At 52.7% G+C, this 16,206-nt stretch overlaps 9 protein-coding genes across 9 annotated transcripts; 3 read left to right on the forward strand and 6 right to left on the reverse strand.

Moving 5' to 3' along the window:
- Nucleotides 1–243: 243 nt before the first annotated feature.
- Nucleotides 244–2,241, forward strand: APUU_31192S (uncharacterized protein; the record flags this gene model as incomplete). Its single annotated transcript, XM_041702368.1, has 2 exons — nt 244–302; nt 366–2,241. 2 exons carry the CDS (start codon nt 244–246, stop codon nt 2,239–2,241), a joined length of 1,935 nt encoding a protein of 644 aa, XP_041555161.1.
- Nucleotides 2,242–2,765: 524 nt separating this feature from the next.
- Nucleotides 2,766–3,947, forward strand: APUU_31193S (uncharacterized protein; the record flags this gene model as incomplete). Its single annotated transcript, XM_041702369.1, has 3 exons — nt 2,766–2,799; nt 2,880–3,357; nt 3,467–3,947. The coding sequence occupies 3 exons, from the start codon at nt 2,766–2,768 to the stop codon at nt 3,945–3,947; spliced, it is 993 nt and encodes a 330-aa protein (XP_041555162.1).
- Nucleotides 3,948–4,140: 193 nt separating this feature from the next.
- On the reverse strand, nt 4,141–6,440 carry APUU_31194A (translation initiation factor 2A; the record flags this gene model as incomplete). Its single annotated transcript, XM_041702370.1, has 6 exons — nt 4,141–5,327; nt 5,381–5,609; nt 5,665–6,067; nt 6,128–6,199; nt 6,267–6,336; nt 6,416–6,440. The coding sequence occupies 6 exons, from the start codon at nt 6,438–6,440 to the stop codon at nt 4,141–4,143; spliced, it is 1,986 nt and encodes a 661-aa protein (XP_041555163.1).
- Nucleotides 6,441–7,433: 993 nt separating this feature from the next.
- Nucleotides 7,434–8,327, reverse strand: APUU_31195A (uncharacterized protein; the record flags this gene model as incomplete). The annotated part of the gene is made up of 2 exons (XM_041702371.1): nt 7,434–8,196; nt 8,257–8,327. The coding sequence occupies 2 exons, from the start codon at nt 8,325–8,327 to the stop codon at nt 7,434–7,436; spliced, it is 834 nt and encodes a 277-aa protein (XP_041555164.1).
- A 1,076-nt stretch (nt 8,328–9,403) lies between these two features.
- On the reverse strand, nt 9,404–9,680 carry APUU_31196A (uncharacterized protein; the record flags this gene model as incomplete). The annotated part of the gene is made up of 2 exons (XM_041702372.1): nt 9,404–9,497; nt 9,547–9,680. The coding sequence occupies 2 exons, from the start codon at nt 9,678–9,680 to the stop codon at nt 9,404–9,406; spliced, it is 228 nt and encodes a 75-aa protein (XP_041555165.1).
- A 334-nt stretch (nt 9,681–10,014) lies between these two features.
- APUU_31197A (F-box protein) lies at nt 10,015–11,134 on the reverse strand (the record flags this gene model as incomplete). The annotated part of the gene is made up of 2 exons (XM_041702375.1): nt 10,015–10,030; nt 10,095–11,134. 2 exons carry the CDS (start codon nt 11,132–11,134, stop codon nt 10,015–10,017), a joined length of 1,056 nt encoding a protein of 351 aa, XP_041555166.1.
- Nucleotides 11,135–11,369: 235 nt separating this feature from the next.
- On the reverse strand, nt 11,370–13,265 carry APUU_31198A (Zn(II)2Cys6 transcription factor; the record flags this gene model as incomplete). The annotated part of the gene is made up of 1 exon (XM_041702376.1): nt 11,370–13,265. One exon carries the CDS (start codon nt 13,263–13,265, stop codon nt 11,370–11,372), a length of 1,896 nt encoding a protein of 631 aa, XP_041555167.1.
- A 136-nt stretch (nt 13,266–13,401) lies between these two features.
- On the reverse strand, nt 13,402–15,146 carry APUU_31199A (amidohydrolase family protein; the record flags this gene model as incomplete). Its single annotated transcript, XM_041702377.1, has 7 exons — nt 13,402–13,786; nt 13,833–14,034; nt 14,079–14,262; nt 14,310–14,370; nt 14,418–14,597; nt 14,643–14,877; nt 14,924–15,146. The coding sequence occupies 7 exons, from the start codon at nt 15,144–15,146 to the stop codon at nt 13,402–13,404; spliced, it is 1,470 nt and encodes a 489-aa protein (XP_041555168.1).
- Nucleotides 15,147–15,460: 314 nt separating this feature from the next.
- Nucleotides 15,461–15,994, forward strand: APUU_31200S (cytochrome b5-like heme/steroid binding domain-containing protein; the record flags this gene model as incomplete). Its single annotated transcript, XM_041702378.1, has 1 exon — nt 15,461–15,994. One exon carries the CDS (start codon nt 15,461–15,463, stop codon nt 15,992–15,994), a length of 534 nt encoding a protein of 177 aa, XP_041555169.1.
- Between the last annotated feature and the right edge of the window lie 212 nt (nt 15,995–16,206).

Below are 16,206 nucleotides of genomic sequence, written 5' to 3' on the forward strand. Positions count from 1 at the left end.
AATGCTGGACGGCGGCGGCTTTTTTCTTCCTCTCCGCAACAACACCCCAACTTCTCCCTCTCGTCGAGTCCTCCCTCTCCCTGTCTCGATCGACGCGCTCTTTTCGCATAAGCTTAAACCTTCTTGTTAATTCAATTGATACGAGCTACCTTCGCGGTTGGCATTCCCGATACATTTTGCCGAGCTGACGCCTCGTATGAGCTGTTGTCAACGGGCTGCGATCAACGTTAAGCATCAGACATCATGCCCTCCTTTCCCTCTCGACCGCTCGTTAGAGCTCGGGATGATGGATTGCAACTAAGGTATACTTTCTAACTTGTGACCGATCCTCATACCTTGGACTAACTTAGATTCTCCGATCGCAGCTACCAGCTCCCTCACCGCGTTTACGCCGCGCAAGGCTACCCAATTATTGCTCCTAATGGCTCCTCTGTTGTTCTCTATGGCCATGAAGACGGATTGAAGGTTATTTGGAGGGGAGGACGCCCGTTTTCGAACCAAAAACCACAGCTCCCGAAAGAGGATAAGCCGCCAAAGCCCAGCCGTAACAATGACGACGCCATCATGATTGTTGACTCCGATGATGAGAGTGTGACCGATACGCGGAAAGATGAGGTGTCGGAGATTGATCCAGGGTATTTATTTGAGGAGGAGGACCCCGAGGTCGACCCTGCCCATCCTTATGAAAGTGTTCTACGCCAAATCGACATACCCCTTGGAAGCAGGGTCATTGAGCTTGCTGTTCCGCGGGTTCTTCGCGAAACCGCGCGCTCACCCCTCGACCCGTTTCCCGGAGTTCTAAATAAATTCATTGTCGTGTCCGCCGTCTGTGCAGACTACTCGACTCGTGTTGTCACGCTCCCCTTGACTCCCCATCCAACTCAAACTGAGATGGATGCGTGGGGCATCCAGACATTTTCGATTAGCGGGGGCGTCGCCCATGAAGAGGTTCCACGAGGTGTGAGTATCACATTTACTTACCAGGAGGGCTCGCAACAGGACGTCAGGAGCGAGGGAAGATGGGATATTCTCGTCGCGACACATTCCGCGGAATCATCTGGCCTACTTGTAATCCATCGAATTCCAATTGCAGACGACGGAACTCTATTCACAGAGGACATTGAGTCGAGGCGACGCTATTTACCGGCACCGGCACAGAACATAGCCTTCAACCCATCAAGCTACCCTGCTGCGCGGCATTCGACCCTGCTGGTCTCATTCCATTCCGGTTGTGTCAAGGTGTACTCCTGTTTCTCCACAAAGCCATCGAAGTCATCGCGAAGGGGGGCCGGAGCTCAAAGCGACTATGAGACCTCCGAGACAGAGGGGAAATGGCTGATCACCCTTTACCCTGGCTTTGAGCAATCACAGTCTAGCCTCGCATGGCGTAAAGCGATCACTGATGCCGAATGGGTGCTTGGCGGACGCGCCATAATGGTTCTCATGGCCGACGGCGATTGGGGAGTATGGGATGTTGAAGGGGCTGGCCCCGGGACAGCCAAAGGTCCTCTCCAGCGACAGTCTAGCGTGCAAGGTGTGTCGGGTGGAGCGTTGACTGCATTTTCAGTTAGCGGGCGTATCCTCAGTTTTCCATCTGGAGGAAGATCGGAGGGCGGTGCACCGGCTGTTGAACAGCGCCCGAAATTCGCCCCGATGACCCCTTCAACGAAACGTTTGCGCGAGGATACCCTACTAAAAGGGAATGCGACTGGGTCGTCTACTTCATCGTTGCGCGGCGGTATCTCTGTATACCAGACGAATACATCGCAGGACGCTCTACCGGATGAATCGGTTCTCATTCGACACGGAAATCAAAGTGCCACCATACCCAGCCTCCTGACTCTGTGGCGAAGCGCCGTGAGGGCGACGGGAACCCTGGATGCATCCAATCGTTGCCGGGTAACCCCAATCCAAGATATTGTGCTCATGGGTGAGCCATTGAAAGGAATCGGCCACATTCCCGCCGCATTTCGCCAATCTCGTTCGGAGGACCAGACTTTCGACATTCTGGTTGCTGCGGAGCATCGCCTTGTGATTCTAGCGCCAAAACTGACAGAACCCGATGCCGACCCTACTCCTCGAGCATCGGTCACCGAGCCGCTTACAGTTGAAGCAGATCAACTCCGGCTGCGCCGAGGAGAGCTCGACGTGGACGGGATGGACCGCTTACTTAGCGGAATGGCTGGTAGTCGCTCGCTTCGCATGGGAAGTCCCATCAAGCGGACGCGGGTTTTTACATGATGTACGTGACAAATAATATTGCGAAACCAGTTGAGATACCCGCATGATGATATTTGATATTTACTTTTACACAACTATCCTCGGATATAGCGACATTCGCGCTGTAAGGTGGAGCGCAAGGCGAGGATCGTGCCTTGAAATGCCTCTTGAGGTATAAGCTCTGTATCGGCTGCGATATATCGATGGGGACGCTGTACTACATGCGTCCCGCCCATACCACGGCCTGGTCTCTCCTGATGGAACGGGGCCGGGCAGCCTATGCATGTGGCGTGGACATTCCAATTTGCATCTACTTAGTAGTTTTATACATAGTAGCTGTAGTTGTAAACATTACATAGGAGTTACATAATCACGCCATGGCGGGGGATAGACAGCGATATCGCAATCGCCGGAGTCGCGGAATTCAGCAGAACCCAGAATTCTCCAAATAATCCGCGACTCTAACTTCAACTCCAACTTGGACTTCAATTTCGACGTCAACCTCGTCTTCAAGCCATTCCCATCCCTCCTCCTTGACTCTCAAAATGGCTCTCTCATCAGAGCCGCAACCAAAAAAGGGTACCACAACCCTCCACCACCTCCATCTCCACCTATATCGCGAAAAACATAACCTAACCTAACACTCATCTTCATTCAAGTCTGGGCCTCCCTAATAACAAACCTCTCCTACCTCCCTGGCCTCCTAACGCTGCACCACTCTCTCCGCCGCACACAAACAACCTACCCCTTCATCGCCCTCTACACACCCACATTCCCAGAGTCCGGCCTTTCCGCGCTGACCGCGCGCGGAATCCGCACCCTCGCCGTCCCCGCCATAAAACCCGCAATAACAGACCGGAAATACGACGCCGATCCGCGCTTTGCAGAGACATGGAATAAGCTCGTCGTATTCTCGCTACAGGATGTCTTTGATCGTGTGGTGCTCCTGGACGGGGATATGCTCGTTAGGAAGAATATGGATGAATTGATGGAAATCCCGCTCGACGGGGACGCAAACGAGCATGAAGACGGGGAGGAGGACGAGCATGACGGGCTGGGCTCCGGGAGGAGGGTGTTTGCGGCGAGTCATGCCTGTGCTTGTAATCCTATGAAGAAGGCGCATTATCCGGCTCATTGGTATCGTCATCCTCTTATTTTAATTCCTCCCTTCCCTTCCCCTTCCTTTCCCTCCCTTGCCCAAGATAAACCCACTCCCAGACTAATATGAATGGAATTGATGAACTAGGAACCCCCGAAACTGCGCCTTCACGACACAACACAAAACACCCACAATAGCTCAATCCACCGGCGCGCCCAGCACCTCCGGCGTCGGGATGCTAAACAGCGGCCTCCTAGTGGTGAAACCGAGCTTAGCGACATTCCGCGCAATAGAGACACTACTAAATGCACCGGAGAAGGTCAACAGTTATACATTCCCGGACCAGGAGTTACTCTCTGAGGCGTTCAGGGGCCGATGGGTGCCATTGCCGTATGTGTATAATGCGCTTAAGACGATGAGGGCGGGGGATGTGCATGGGCCGATTTGGAGGGATGGGGAGGTGAAGAATGTACATTATATCTTCGCGGTAAAGCCGTGGCAGGAGGAGCCGCCGAGTAAAGAGGGTGAAGAGCAAGAAGGGGAGGGGGATGTGAATGAGTGGTGGTGGGAGGCGAATTGGGAGAGGCAGAGGGGGGAAAGGGAGAGGGGGATTGAAGACGGTTATTGATTGCTTAATACGGATAGATTTACCTGATCTAGTTATTGATGAAGGCGTGCGAGATAGATAGGTAGTTTATGACATGTACATTGACGATGATGAAGCCAAAGAGCAGGCTGTATTCTGCGCTAGATTAACACATGGCTGACGGAATAGAGGCATGCATGCATGTGCAAGCAACGCGCACTCAATCCGGGCACTCTTATCCGTTGTAACCCAGGCCTTCCAATTCCTTGCGCACTGATTCCTCCGTATGGATCTTCTTCATCTGCGTATCCTCCAACTTCTCACCACCGGCAAGACGCATCTTCAGGTCATCAATCGCACGAATCTTCTTCAGTAGGCCGCGGATCTTCTTCTCGTGCACGCTAGGAACGCCATCGTCGATAGGGGTAGGCTCCGGAATAGGAGGCGGAGCGGGAGCTGCCTTGGCTGCGCCGTTGGGTTGCTGCTTCTGCTGCTGTCCGTTCTTTCGGCCATCCTTCGGCCGGCCGTTCTCGGTCTTCTTCTCTCCGCGGGCCGGGCTGCGCTCGTTGACATCTTCTTCCGGATGATCCTCCTTGAGCTTGCGAGCCTCACGCTTCTTCTTGTTTCTCGCCGCAGACTTGGATAGCTTCTCCGACTGGTCCGCACCGGGTGGCAGGGCAACACCTCCTCCGGGAGCGGCTCCCGGGGGAAGGAATTCCTCCACCGGCTCGGCGCCTGGCACAGCACGTCTGCGAGATCGACCCGGGCCGTTTAGAGCACCACCTGTCGCAGTGCCTTCGGGAACATGGGCGGATCCACCCTGGTCTTCACGGCGGAAGGCCAGAGGAGTGGATTGTCCACGGGCACCGGGGGGGCGGTATGCGCCCGCGGGCTTAACGGGAGCTTTCCTAGTGCTGAGATAGGCGATTGCTGAAGCGTGCGGAGTAGGGAGAGGGCTGAACGGGTCGCCTAGTGGGTGCTGAATGGTCGACTGGGGGCGCCAGACCACATCGTAAAGCTCGTTGATGTCCTCGTTGTAGAGTAATGCTCCGCTGACGTGCCACAAGCGGATACCGTTGTCTACTCGCAGACGAGGGCTGGTGGTGGCAGTCAGGATGGTCTGGCCATCAGGCGACCACGCGCAAACACTCGAGTTTGCCGCCTCCACCGTAGTAATCTTGCTGTAGTTCTTCTCCATATCGTAGATGTCCATCTGACCAGCCATGTTTCCAAAGCCGGCCACGAGGACGAAGCGACCATGGGGAGAAAACAGGATTGTGTTTCGGGGTGTCAATGGGAAACTGTGCTTGGGGACACCGCAGACATTGAAGATGGTCGTCTTCGAGGGAATGGTACCGTAGACGACACCGAACTCCGTAGAAGTGGGGGACCAACTCACGTCGTGGATCGGACCCTCTCTGTCTGTTCGAATATTAACATACCGTCAAAAGAAATAAATGACGAGCTCCACGTACCCAGATGCACCCGAGAATCAAACTGTCCGGTCGAGCTCAGCAGGTAGAGAGTGGTCTCTCCATAGTAACTCTTGCCGGTCTTATCGACATCAGTCTGCGCAAGGACAATCAAGCTGGTACCCGATGCGTTCCACTTCAACTGAACCTTATCACCTTTGAAGAACGTCTTCAGCGAGACGGGCGATCCAAACTGAGGCACCAAAAACACCTTAACGGCGGCGGGTTGTCCCTAAAACAACTATTAGTCCAGGCCCAAAAAAAAAAAAGTTTTCAAGATAACGCACCTTGCGCTCAGGAATGAAAACCGCAACCGCTTGATTCTGGCCTGGCGAAAGCGCAAAATCTGCCACCCCCTCCACGCGCAGCTTATTCCAGACCTTGGATAGGTTGTCGCTTTGATAAAACTGCACCTCGTTGGTGACGACACGGGCGCACAATTTCTCATCGGCGGTGTACTGGATGTTCCAGCTGGTCTGGGACTTTTGGACATACTGTCCCACAACCCGTTCCTCCGTCTCTAGCACGTGCCAGACCTTTAGGTTCTTGACAGCGTCGCCATTGGCATCCTTGGTCGGGCGCTGCCACGTAATCAGGTATGTTCCGAGCGGCGAGAATCCTAGTTCGAAAACGTTGTCGGCGGGGATCGTGGAAACGACGTGTCCAACGGAAGGATCAATAATGGTGACCCTGGTGCGATGTTAACCAAACATTCTTTTCTTCACGGTATAAGCAGTGCAGGGTGCATACTTCTCGGGAGATGCCCAGGCGAAATATCGGCCGCAGGGGGAATAAGCGCTGCAACGGAGGTTCCCCTCCGGTCTAGAAAAAATTAATCAGTCAGTGACATGTTCGCCTGGGTAGGAGTGTCGCGACAAGAAAGACATACCTCGCAAACCCCGCCAAGGGCTCATACACAGGAGACGCATCCAAGATGCCAACTTCCTTGACCGTGCGGTCTGCAGCAGATTAGCAATTGTTCGCACTTGACTGAGCTACCCAAGGCAGCAACCAAAGAGTGGGGTAGGAAAGGCGTACAAGCAAGTTGTGTAGGAGCAGCCATGTTGAGTGATTCAACTGTCTCAATCACAAAAACCCAAAGTTCTAATTGTAGCGAAACGCGCACAGGATCGACGTGGCTCGAGAATGATCTGTGGATAGGCTGAAGTTAGGCTCCCCGCCAGTGAGTAAACACGAGCAAAGAGGAGGATAACGCGATCGTAGAGTATCGAGCGATATGGATAGACGATGAATATCGCTATCGACGAGACGGCGGCGGAAATCAAGTGCTGTAGTTCTGCGTGACGAGGTGCTGGTTGTTTTGTTCAAGGCGACACGCACAAAGAACGAGGTCAAAGACGACGGAACTTGGCAGGTTGGAACTCTTGTCAAGTCTCCAGTCCAGGTTGTTTCAGATCAAAATGATGCTTGACAAGTCAATGCCAGCAGGGAACAGGACAGGACGACTGTAGGAGGGGGTGGTGAATGGGAGATGGAAAAGTGAAGAAGGGAAGGGGAGAGAGAGAGAGAGAGAGAGAGAGAGACTGAGTGAGCGAGCGGCGAACGCAGAAAAAGCGGCAAATGTTCCCAATACGGCAAGTCTGCGAACGCCCAACTTGAAACATCATTTTTACAAGATTATAGATCATTTTGTTTTCTTTTTTCTGCAACATTAAACTTTAGAGCCTTTCTTGGTGTATTTTTTTTAACATTGAAGCTTTCCTCGCTACGGCTAGTACCTGAACGGTAGTCTCTTAGTATCGCGGGCGGCTTGGAGGAGCCGTACTTTTGCCACCCGAAACGTTTTCCTTTCGTATCAATTGCGAAGGAACAACTTAATTGTTGACTTTATCCTACAAAATAAAATAAATAAAAAAATCACCAACCTTTTCGGAAGAAGAGCTGCCTCCCATGAGAGTCAAGCCCAGTCTCGACCCTCTTGGAGAAAAAACAAAAACATTTAGACTCCAAGCCGATAAGCAGTAAACCATTGCGAACGCCTGCGTCACATAAGAAGTAGTAATGGCAGTCATATCGCTACCTACAGCCGCAGTCTTCAATGCTCCTCAAATCCGGGGGTAGCTAGTCGTGGAGTCCTCGCAGTCGTGTCAACGACATCGGCATCGTAGGTCATCCCATCAACCATACGTGCATCTTGAACCGGCTCCGGGGTAGCAGATGTACTCCCGGGTATGGCATGCTGCTGGATAGGGTGACCGCTGTCACTAAGGTGAGGCGAGTAAGGCGCCATGGGGGTAGCCCGGCTGCGGCTCGGGCTGCCGATTGAGCTCGGCCGGCCACTCGAGGACGTCCGATAGAGACCGGGATGTGAGATCGGACCACTCATGGTGCTTGCGCCCTCCCCGAAGCCAACGAGACTGGCGTCTCCTTCGTCACTGATGTTGCCGACGCTGGACACGCCGTCGTCGGCCTCGCTCATCTTGTCGGCGTCGAAGGCGTCGCTACCACTGGCCCAGGTGGTGCGGGCGCCTACGCTGCCCGTGGCGCTGGCACTGCCTACCGTGCTCCTCTCTTTCATGCCGGAGGCTGTGTCGAAGTAGCCCGGTGTGTATGCAACAGAGGGAGCGGTGGTGGGGTGTCCTGCGCCGCCGGCCCGTGCGGTAGCAACCCGTTCTAGACCGGCTAGGCGGGAGATGCGGTCGGCGCGCTCAGCCTCCAGGGTGGTGGTTGAGCTCATGGATGTGTTGGAGGAGTGGTGCGCATGGTGGCCGTGAGGATGGGGCTGGCCCTGGTGACCGTCTTTGATGGCGGTGGTGGACAAGGCGGAGAGAGAGGTGGTGGCTGAGTTGGGAGTTCCCCTATCGTCGTCGCGCTGTCAGTCAATTTCACAAACGGGAAAGTCAGGGAGGAGGTCATACGGTCCCATATCCGATGGAGTTACCGGGTCGGAGGGGGGAGGGGGGAGATTGATCAAGGTAGGGGTGGACATTTTGCAGTATGCAAGACAAGAGGTGCGGGTGTTTGAGATTTGATGTAGAGCAGATCTGCTCGATGGCGAAGATATGGAAGCCGATTTAGCACAGCTTTGACTATGGTTGGGCAGGAGATCAGGCTGAAGTAGGGTAGATGTTGGGAGCGTGAATCAATCCACAGTCTTGAGAGACGGCAAGATGAGTGTCCAGGAAGGAAAGCGATAGAAGGCCCGGCCGAAAGAGCCAGAGCCAGCCAGCGATCTGGAAGTCCGTGGTGGCTGCAGTCGAGCAGTCGGCTTGCGCACGCCAGTGGTTTAGAGTTTCTGTTGCGCAGACGAGGGGCTAGAGGCGCGCGATCCCGTGCAACTGTTTTAAAATTCCGAGCGGGGGACTTCTGGAGAGACGTTCCAGGGCGCCGCTTTATATCGCGACTCGGACACTGCATTATTCACTGCATTTGGAGGACCCCAGTCCACAGTCCATGGCATCGCAGGTGATGACGTCATTGCGTTAGAGATTCGGCGACACCTCACTTCCCCTGACCCAGGACGATGATTCGATGAGAACGCAAATCACTGGGGCTTGCTTCACTGCATTGAGACATTATGGATATGTACCAAATGTATCGAATAGTTGACAGTGGGCCGGGAACGGCAGTTTGCAAATAATGATGCTGATTGTTGTCCTGTTATATATCCTGTCCCGAGTCTACATATAATAAACATGCATGGAAAATGCACAAATATAGTAACAGTGTAAGCAAACTAAAAAAGCCAAGCTCCTCCTCTATTAACCGGCTGTATTTAAATTCTACCTTATCAACACACTAACCCCGCAAGGGTTCAGTCTGTCCCTACTGAGCAAAAACAACCTCGTCAAACAAAACACGCCCTGTAGCACTGCTCCCCGAGAACGTACAAGCCGCAATAATATTCAGCACATCCTCACTGGCCTGAGGCACATACCCTCCCTTCAGCTCGGTCCACTCGTTCGGCGTATCAACAATGTTGGCAATGGCACCGGTTGTCGCGTTCTTTCCGCCGTAGACGTATACAGAGCAGTAGTTTGCGGCGCCGGCGCCGCGGGCACGGGTTTACAGAGAGACGGTGTAGTTTGTGCCTGGGGAGAGACCCGAAAGGCGTTGCGAGACGGTGTTGCCTCTGTTGCCGACGGCGGTTTGGAGGTTGCTTTTTTATTAGCCGTGGGCTTGCATTTGGGATTAACTAGGGGCACTACAGGTAGTAGTCGCCGGAGTAGGGGGTGTATTCGGCATTGGAGGATTCAACGACAGCAACGCTAGGGGCAGAGGCGAACCAGGGCGAGAGGGAGCCGGATTCGAAGCCTCCATTTGCGAGGAGATTGGCAGACATGATGGAGATTGTGGTTACTAGCAAAACAGAAGATAAGGTGAAACCTGTAAAATATGGAAGACCGGCGACTTTATACTGTCTAGTTCAAGAAATATCTGAGACACGATCAAGAAAGCGATTGTTTAATTGGAGCACTTCGGCTGGTCCCGATCCTTAGTGGCAGACGATCGAGAACATCCACAAATCAGACCCTGACGAACACCTCCAGATGCGACGCTGGGGCCATTTTTGAGGTTGCCCGTGGTCCTTGGGCTGTCGATGGCACAGTACCACGTTGTTATTTCTTCCAGTCCTTGATCAGCCCACCGGAAGGTTGACTATGAGACGGGCAAGCTTAGCTTCCATAAGCACTACAAAGTTAGACAACCCATACCGTAGATCCACAGGGAAGGAAACAGGAAACAGGGAACTCACTGCATCAACCGCACATACGACGGACTCATCAGCCGGTCCTGCTTAGACCAATGCCCATCAGCAGGCAACTCACAGCTCCCCAGATTCCTCCTCACACTGAACGACACCTGCCTCTTCTTCCCCTCCCCGTCGCCATGGCCGTGGCCGTCGCCCTGCCCACCCAAAAGAAGCCCCATCTCCGACGTCCTCATCGCCCAAAGCAAGTTATAATGCGCATCCGCAAATCCATCATCATTCGACCACCACTCCATCACCCTAGAATCCATGGAAACCTCATACTCCGTCTCCGCAACAAGCACGTCCTTCCTTCCGATATACAGAACCGTCCTGACGCGCGCCTCCACAAAGGCATGGCCCGACACAGCACAGCAGTGAACTAGCGCCTGGGCCGGAGGACGTCCTGAAACCAACGAGTAACCATTCATAGTGAGCTCTTCCCTGGTACCGGCACAAGAACCCAGCACGAAGAACCTCTCAAGCCCGTCTTTGAGCACAACCGGTTTGGCCTTTGCCATGCGGCGCAGATGGCACACAATCCGGTTTTTATCGTGGATTGTTAGGGACACGCAGGGACATAGGTCTACGACGCCTGCCTCGGTCCAGCAGAATTCCCTGTAGATCATGGGGCCGGTGTATGTTGGTTGAGCGAATGTTTCGCGGCGGTGGAGTTTCATGCATTTTGTGCAGTATCGGGCCCGTTTATCCTGGAGTCGACGGAGGAATTGCTGTCTTGTTCTGCCGAGCTTGATGATGCCGTCTGGGTAGAGATCTGGTCGTCGGAGTTGGTAGAGGCGTGGGAAGCGGAAGAGCTCGTTCTCGAAGACGTGGTTGAATATGAAGTGGAAGGATTTGCATGTTAGAGCCACGCTGGCCTGGTCAAGGAGCGGGAGGTATTGGAAGATCTCGATTAGGAGTTGGTTGGGGAGGGCTGTGAGAGAGGGTTTGGTGCGTGAAGGACGGCGGAGGAGACCGAGGAGCTTTTTGAAGAGGGTGGCCCCAAAGTTGGGAGATGGAATGAGGCCTGTTAGCTCGATCATCATCTTGTGTTGGGTGTAGCGTAGGTGTTTGACATGGTAGCTGGATAGGCCATTATTTGGGCGAGGAGCGGGATTTATTCGAATGAAAGATGGTGGCAGCTTTGAGTTTGACTGAATAGTGGTCTAGACGCTGTGTGAGTGAATCAGGCTTTTTTTGTGTAGAGTTTGGACCATTCACAGCTGTGGTCCGGATTGTGAGCAGGGTTGCATGAGCACATTAAGCATTCTATATCAAACTCTAGACTGCACCTGAGGAAGTAACCCAAGGAAACCCCACCGGCGTCAATAACTGCTCACATGGGACGTCGAAAAACAGATTTCCTAGCTCAGGAAACGCGGTATATGTAGCATCTCCACCAATGGGACTCATATAGTAAGAAGTTGTCAGATCTACCGGGTTCAAATGCTGCACTACGGGCTCGAGAATTGCAGCAGCTTTTGAACAGACGGAACTTCTTGAAGCATTGCTAACAAGCAGACCCACACATCGGAGAAGAAGATTTATCGTCTCCGGTCTCGATTGAACATCTAGCTGCCCATTTCCGTGCAGTACAAGCAACGTAGTGATGGAGAAAAACGCATAGAAAGAGCCCAGCCCGTCGACGTACCACCGATACGAGCGAAATATAGGGCCCGAGTAGAGTTTTTCAAAATTAGACAGGATGGTGGTCGCTGCGTGCTCGCATCGGTCTGAGCTTTGTTTGTATATGTTTTCTGAAAGCCATGGCCTATGGAGAAGGACGGTAAGATGGTTGGTGTAGATGGCGAGAATGTAGTAGTGAGCCTGGTGGTACGGCTCCAGTTCTGCGAGAGGTCTCGATGTGAAGCGTTCGAAGTGGTGTTGTTCTTCATATGCAATTCTTCTATCTATAGACTCCAGATTTGCACGGCTGTCCCGGAGCGTGAGTTGGCAGATTTCGAAGGCGAGATTATATAGACGGAATTTGTATAGCAGATAAGTCATTTTCGTTGGCGCATCGTCTTTACCAGGGAGATGGTTGGATGCGTCGAGCTTCAAGTCATCATCCTCAATATCGGCTGGCAATTCCACATGAGAGTCAATGCAGAAAGGCATTAGATTCCCGAGACAGGTATTCTGGATGGTATACAGCATCTGCAACGCTGCCCAGCAGCGTCGACGCTCCTCAGTCTCGATGCGATTGACGTTGAGTCGTGCTGGGTCAACTGCACAACCGACAGCAACAGCTATATGGAGAGTTGTACCGAGGAGAGACCATGCAGGGCCTTGGGCATGGTTGATTGCGTAGATGAGCAGAACCAAACATTGGACTGTGCAGAGATTGTGACGGAACATGAAGTTGTCAGCGACAAGACAGCGCATGGCTGCGCCTCGGTATTTGGCTGAGAGACTGCGAATATTAGCCCCGGGCGACGGGTCGCGGCCTAGATGCATAAGTAGAGGGTTGCTTTCGTCCAGTGCAGTGACCGAGAGGCTGAGGATGACGAAAAGAAGGGCAAGGAAGGGCAACGAGGTGCATTTCGGATTCTGCCTGAACTCGCCATACATAGCATGAAAGGTCGGGTCATGCAAGATGTGGAAGATAGGCGAGAATACTTTGAAATACACGGCTTTGAGCTCTTCCAGCTGTGGCAGAGGAGGGAGCATGTCTAGCAGCTCGTCCGAGGCGGCAGTTGCGCCGACTTGTTCGAAAAAGGGAAACCCGGCCGGGCAGCCAGGGCTCGTTTCATGCATGGCATCGATGAGATCCGAATCACCGAGCCCATTGGACGGTATAAACCGGACATGGTTTGACGGTGATACGACCAGACGGCCTGATTGTTGGGGAATGGGTTGGCTTTGACGTTCCACGGTGGCATTATGTGAAACGGGGGAACTCGAGTCTGGAGACGGGAGTCGAGCTTCATTTCGCTGGTCTAGAAGTGCTGTTGTCACTGCAATATTCTGTCTCAGAAGGTCCTCCAGAGAAGAAACATTTGTCGCATCCGGCGATCGAGCTGCTGTCTCGTAGGGAACCTGGCGGCGGAAGCGACAGCTGGAGGCATAGCCACGACGAGAGCAGGTGTCGCAGGGAGCACTATAACCAGAGCTGATGCATCTGATTTTGCGCTGGCGACAATTCTCGCAGCTGAGAGGGAGACGCCTCGAGGACATGTTTGAAGGTGAATTGGAGAAAAGGATGGGGAAGACTCGTTTTAAGGACCGAGGACGTGCGTGCGGGGCTACAGGTATATCCACTCATGGTATCTCTTGGTACTATCAAACGATCCAGTTTACAAGTACAGAATAATCAGTATGCCTTTTGCATAGGCGCTTTGATCTCCAGCTCCTCAACTCCCTGCGTGATTCTCCGCGTGAGCTCCTGAGCAGCCATATTCGGCAGCAAGAGTTCCCTCCGCCCAGCTTTGTGAACTCGTCCGTTGATTATAATAACATTAAGCCTCTGGTGGTCCTGTAGAATGGTGATATCGTCCAGCGGATCCCCATCAATCAGGACACAGTCTGCGAAGTTTCCTGCTTTGATCTGGCCCATCTCATGCGACCTCATGAATAGTTTTGCTACGCCGTATGTCGCTGCAATTATGGCTTCATGCGGTGTAAAACCAATTAATTTGGTGAAATGCTCGAGATCCCGGGCATATGTTCCATGTGGCGTCCAGGCGAAGCCGTAGTCCCTGAAGATATTAGTACAAGTCTACGATGGGAGAAAAGGTGATATACCCTCCAGGGAGAACTATGATTCCTCGTCGGTGCATCTCCCGCAGTCCGCGGATTGCAGCTTCAAGTTCCTTTTTATACCCGACCTTCTCAGCGGCTTCTGTGGCATATCCAAATGCATTTGCCTCGTACAGAGTGGCATACAGCCAATTGATAGCAGGGACAACCACATGGTGTGACGTTTTCTTCTGTAGCATGTCCATACCTGTTCTCGTTAGAATGCGTTTTGGCAGGAATTCATGTCCTCACCCTCTTCATCAATGTAGGAAGCGTGATATATGATCTCTACTCCATGCTCAATGCACTGTCTGACGGAATCTCGAGCCCGGGCATGGGCGCAGAGTCGGATTCCAAGCTTATGAGCTTCATCCACACATGCCTTTGTTTCTGCGTCACTAAAGTAGCAGTCCATTGCATCGCGGATTTCGGTTATCTGTCCGCATTAGCTTCATGCGGTCCAGAATTAAGAGTGGTCAATACTGATTCTCCAGACATCGACAGCTTCACCTGGTCTACACCCAACTCAAAATGCTCGCGAATCCTGCGTTCATCAGAAACCATACAAAAGAATAACAAGGAAGGACGTACACTTGACGCATCTCATCCGGCCCATCAGCGTATGCAGTAATTCCAGGAACCAAGTCGCCATCCCGTCGCGCCATCTCTTGACCATTGGCAAGATAACGCGGTCCCGGGATATCACCAGCATTGATCGCGTCACGGACAACCACATCTAGTCGCTTCTTTGCGGACGCTGCTCCAAAACACCTAATGCTGTCAGTACATTATTTGAACGACATGAAGAAGCCATACATGGTATACCCGGAGTCGAGGAAACATCGGGCACTCCGCGCCGTCAAAAGTGTGTGTTCTTCAATTCCCAACTCGCCCAACCGACCGAGATCTCCCCCATTCCAGCTCAGATGAGTATGTGCATCTCCAAGACCGGGAATTAGGGTACGGCCGTTGCCATAGAATACTCGGACCTTGGGGTCTTTGATTAAGTCTTCCTTTCCAGGGACTTCGCCGACATGAGTGAACCGTTCTCCTATTGCACGTGAGCTTGTGTTACCGGTATGACTGGAAGATTATACCTGTGATTAGGACATCTCCGTGATATGGTTCTTTCCCGGTTGCATCGATTATTTGAACGTCGGTGATCAGGATCTTTGACTCTGGATGTGTTCCTGCAATGCCGTATGATTTCGGCTGCAGTTTCTCGTCAAACTTTAGTTGATCGATGTATGCGACATTCCGAGGTGGACCGTCGTAAGGCTCGAGTGGGCAGTCTGGGGATGTCCACGGTATCTCAGGCATATTGAATATGAGAGATGTACCTAGGCAGAAAAGTGATAAAAGCAAAGAAGCCCATGTCAGACACGAGTATATATACAGCAGAAGTCGCATGATTCTCCTCACCCCCTCCGCTGTCGACTATAAGCCAGGAAGCTAAATTATGCAGCCGTGGAGACGCGATGCGGGCACCAATCGCTTCATTCTTGATTGTTCATCTCCGCGCATCTCCGCTGGTCGCCGCTCTCACCCACTGTCGATCAAATTTGACATCCGCATTTCTCCATATACTGAGCTTCCCCTGGATGCTGTTCACACAATGCGGGAGGATACTTGCAATGGGCTGGTTAACCCTCGGACGTTCAGCACTGCCCACTCACTCCGAGAAGAATGGAGCTTACAGTGAACATACCGAAGATATCGCCGACATAGCTCAGTCGAAACAAATACAATTGCAAACTCGCACATTCTTAGGCCGGGAATACCACCGTCAGGACCCCTCAACTGCAGACTCAGACCTCCCCTACATCGGCCCGGAAATCCTCTCCCTCGTGGAAAAGTACTGGACTTCAGCTTCAGCTGCAGAAAAACCACAAAATAAAGATACAAGTCTACCGTCCCCGCCAGCCTGGATTGTCATCGACAACATCGTCTACGACTGCACAGAGTTCCAGCACCAACACCCCGGCGGTTCCGTTGTGATTCGCAGCTTCATCGGGCAGGACTGCTCATGGCAGTTTTGGAGGTTCCACGGCGAAGAGCAGATGAAGAGGGTTGGGACGGGATTGAGGATTGGGAGGACCAGTGGAGTTCAGAATCGGTTTATGGAGCCCCCGAGATATGTTGGATTGAGTAGTTTGGATGATTGGTGATTTAATCTGATGTGTTTGTCTCCAACAATAGACCGAGTACTGTGTCCTAAGACACTCGGTTCTCCGGGGACTTGCTGCATATGGGAGAGCAGGCAGATCATTAAACTAGCAGGATACTCCTCAATACCACCTAGACCAGAACAAGCCTGCTAAATTCGTATACTATTCTGGCGGAGATGCGCGGAGTGGAGGCCGAAATGGAGGAGATTCGC

This window comes from Aspergillus puulaauensis, chromosome 3 (genome assembly GCF_016861865.1).
Source record: "Aspergillus puulaauensis MK2 DNA, chromosome 3, nearly complete sequence".
Classification (NCBI taxonomy): domain Eukaryota; kingdom Fungi; phylum Ascomycota; class Eurotiomycetes; order Eurotiales; family Aspergillaceae; genus Aspergillus; species Aspergillus puulaauensis.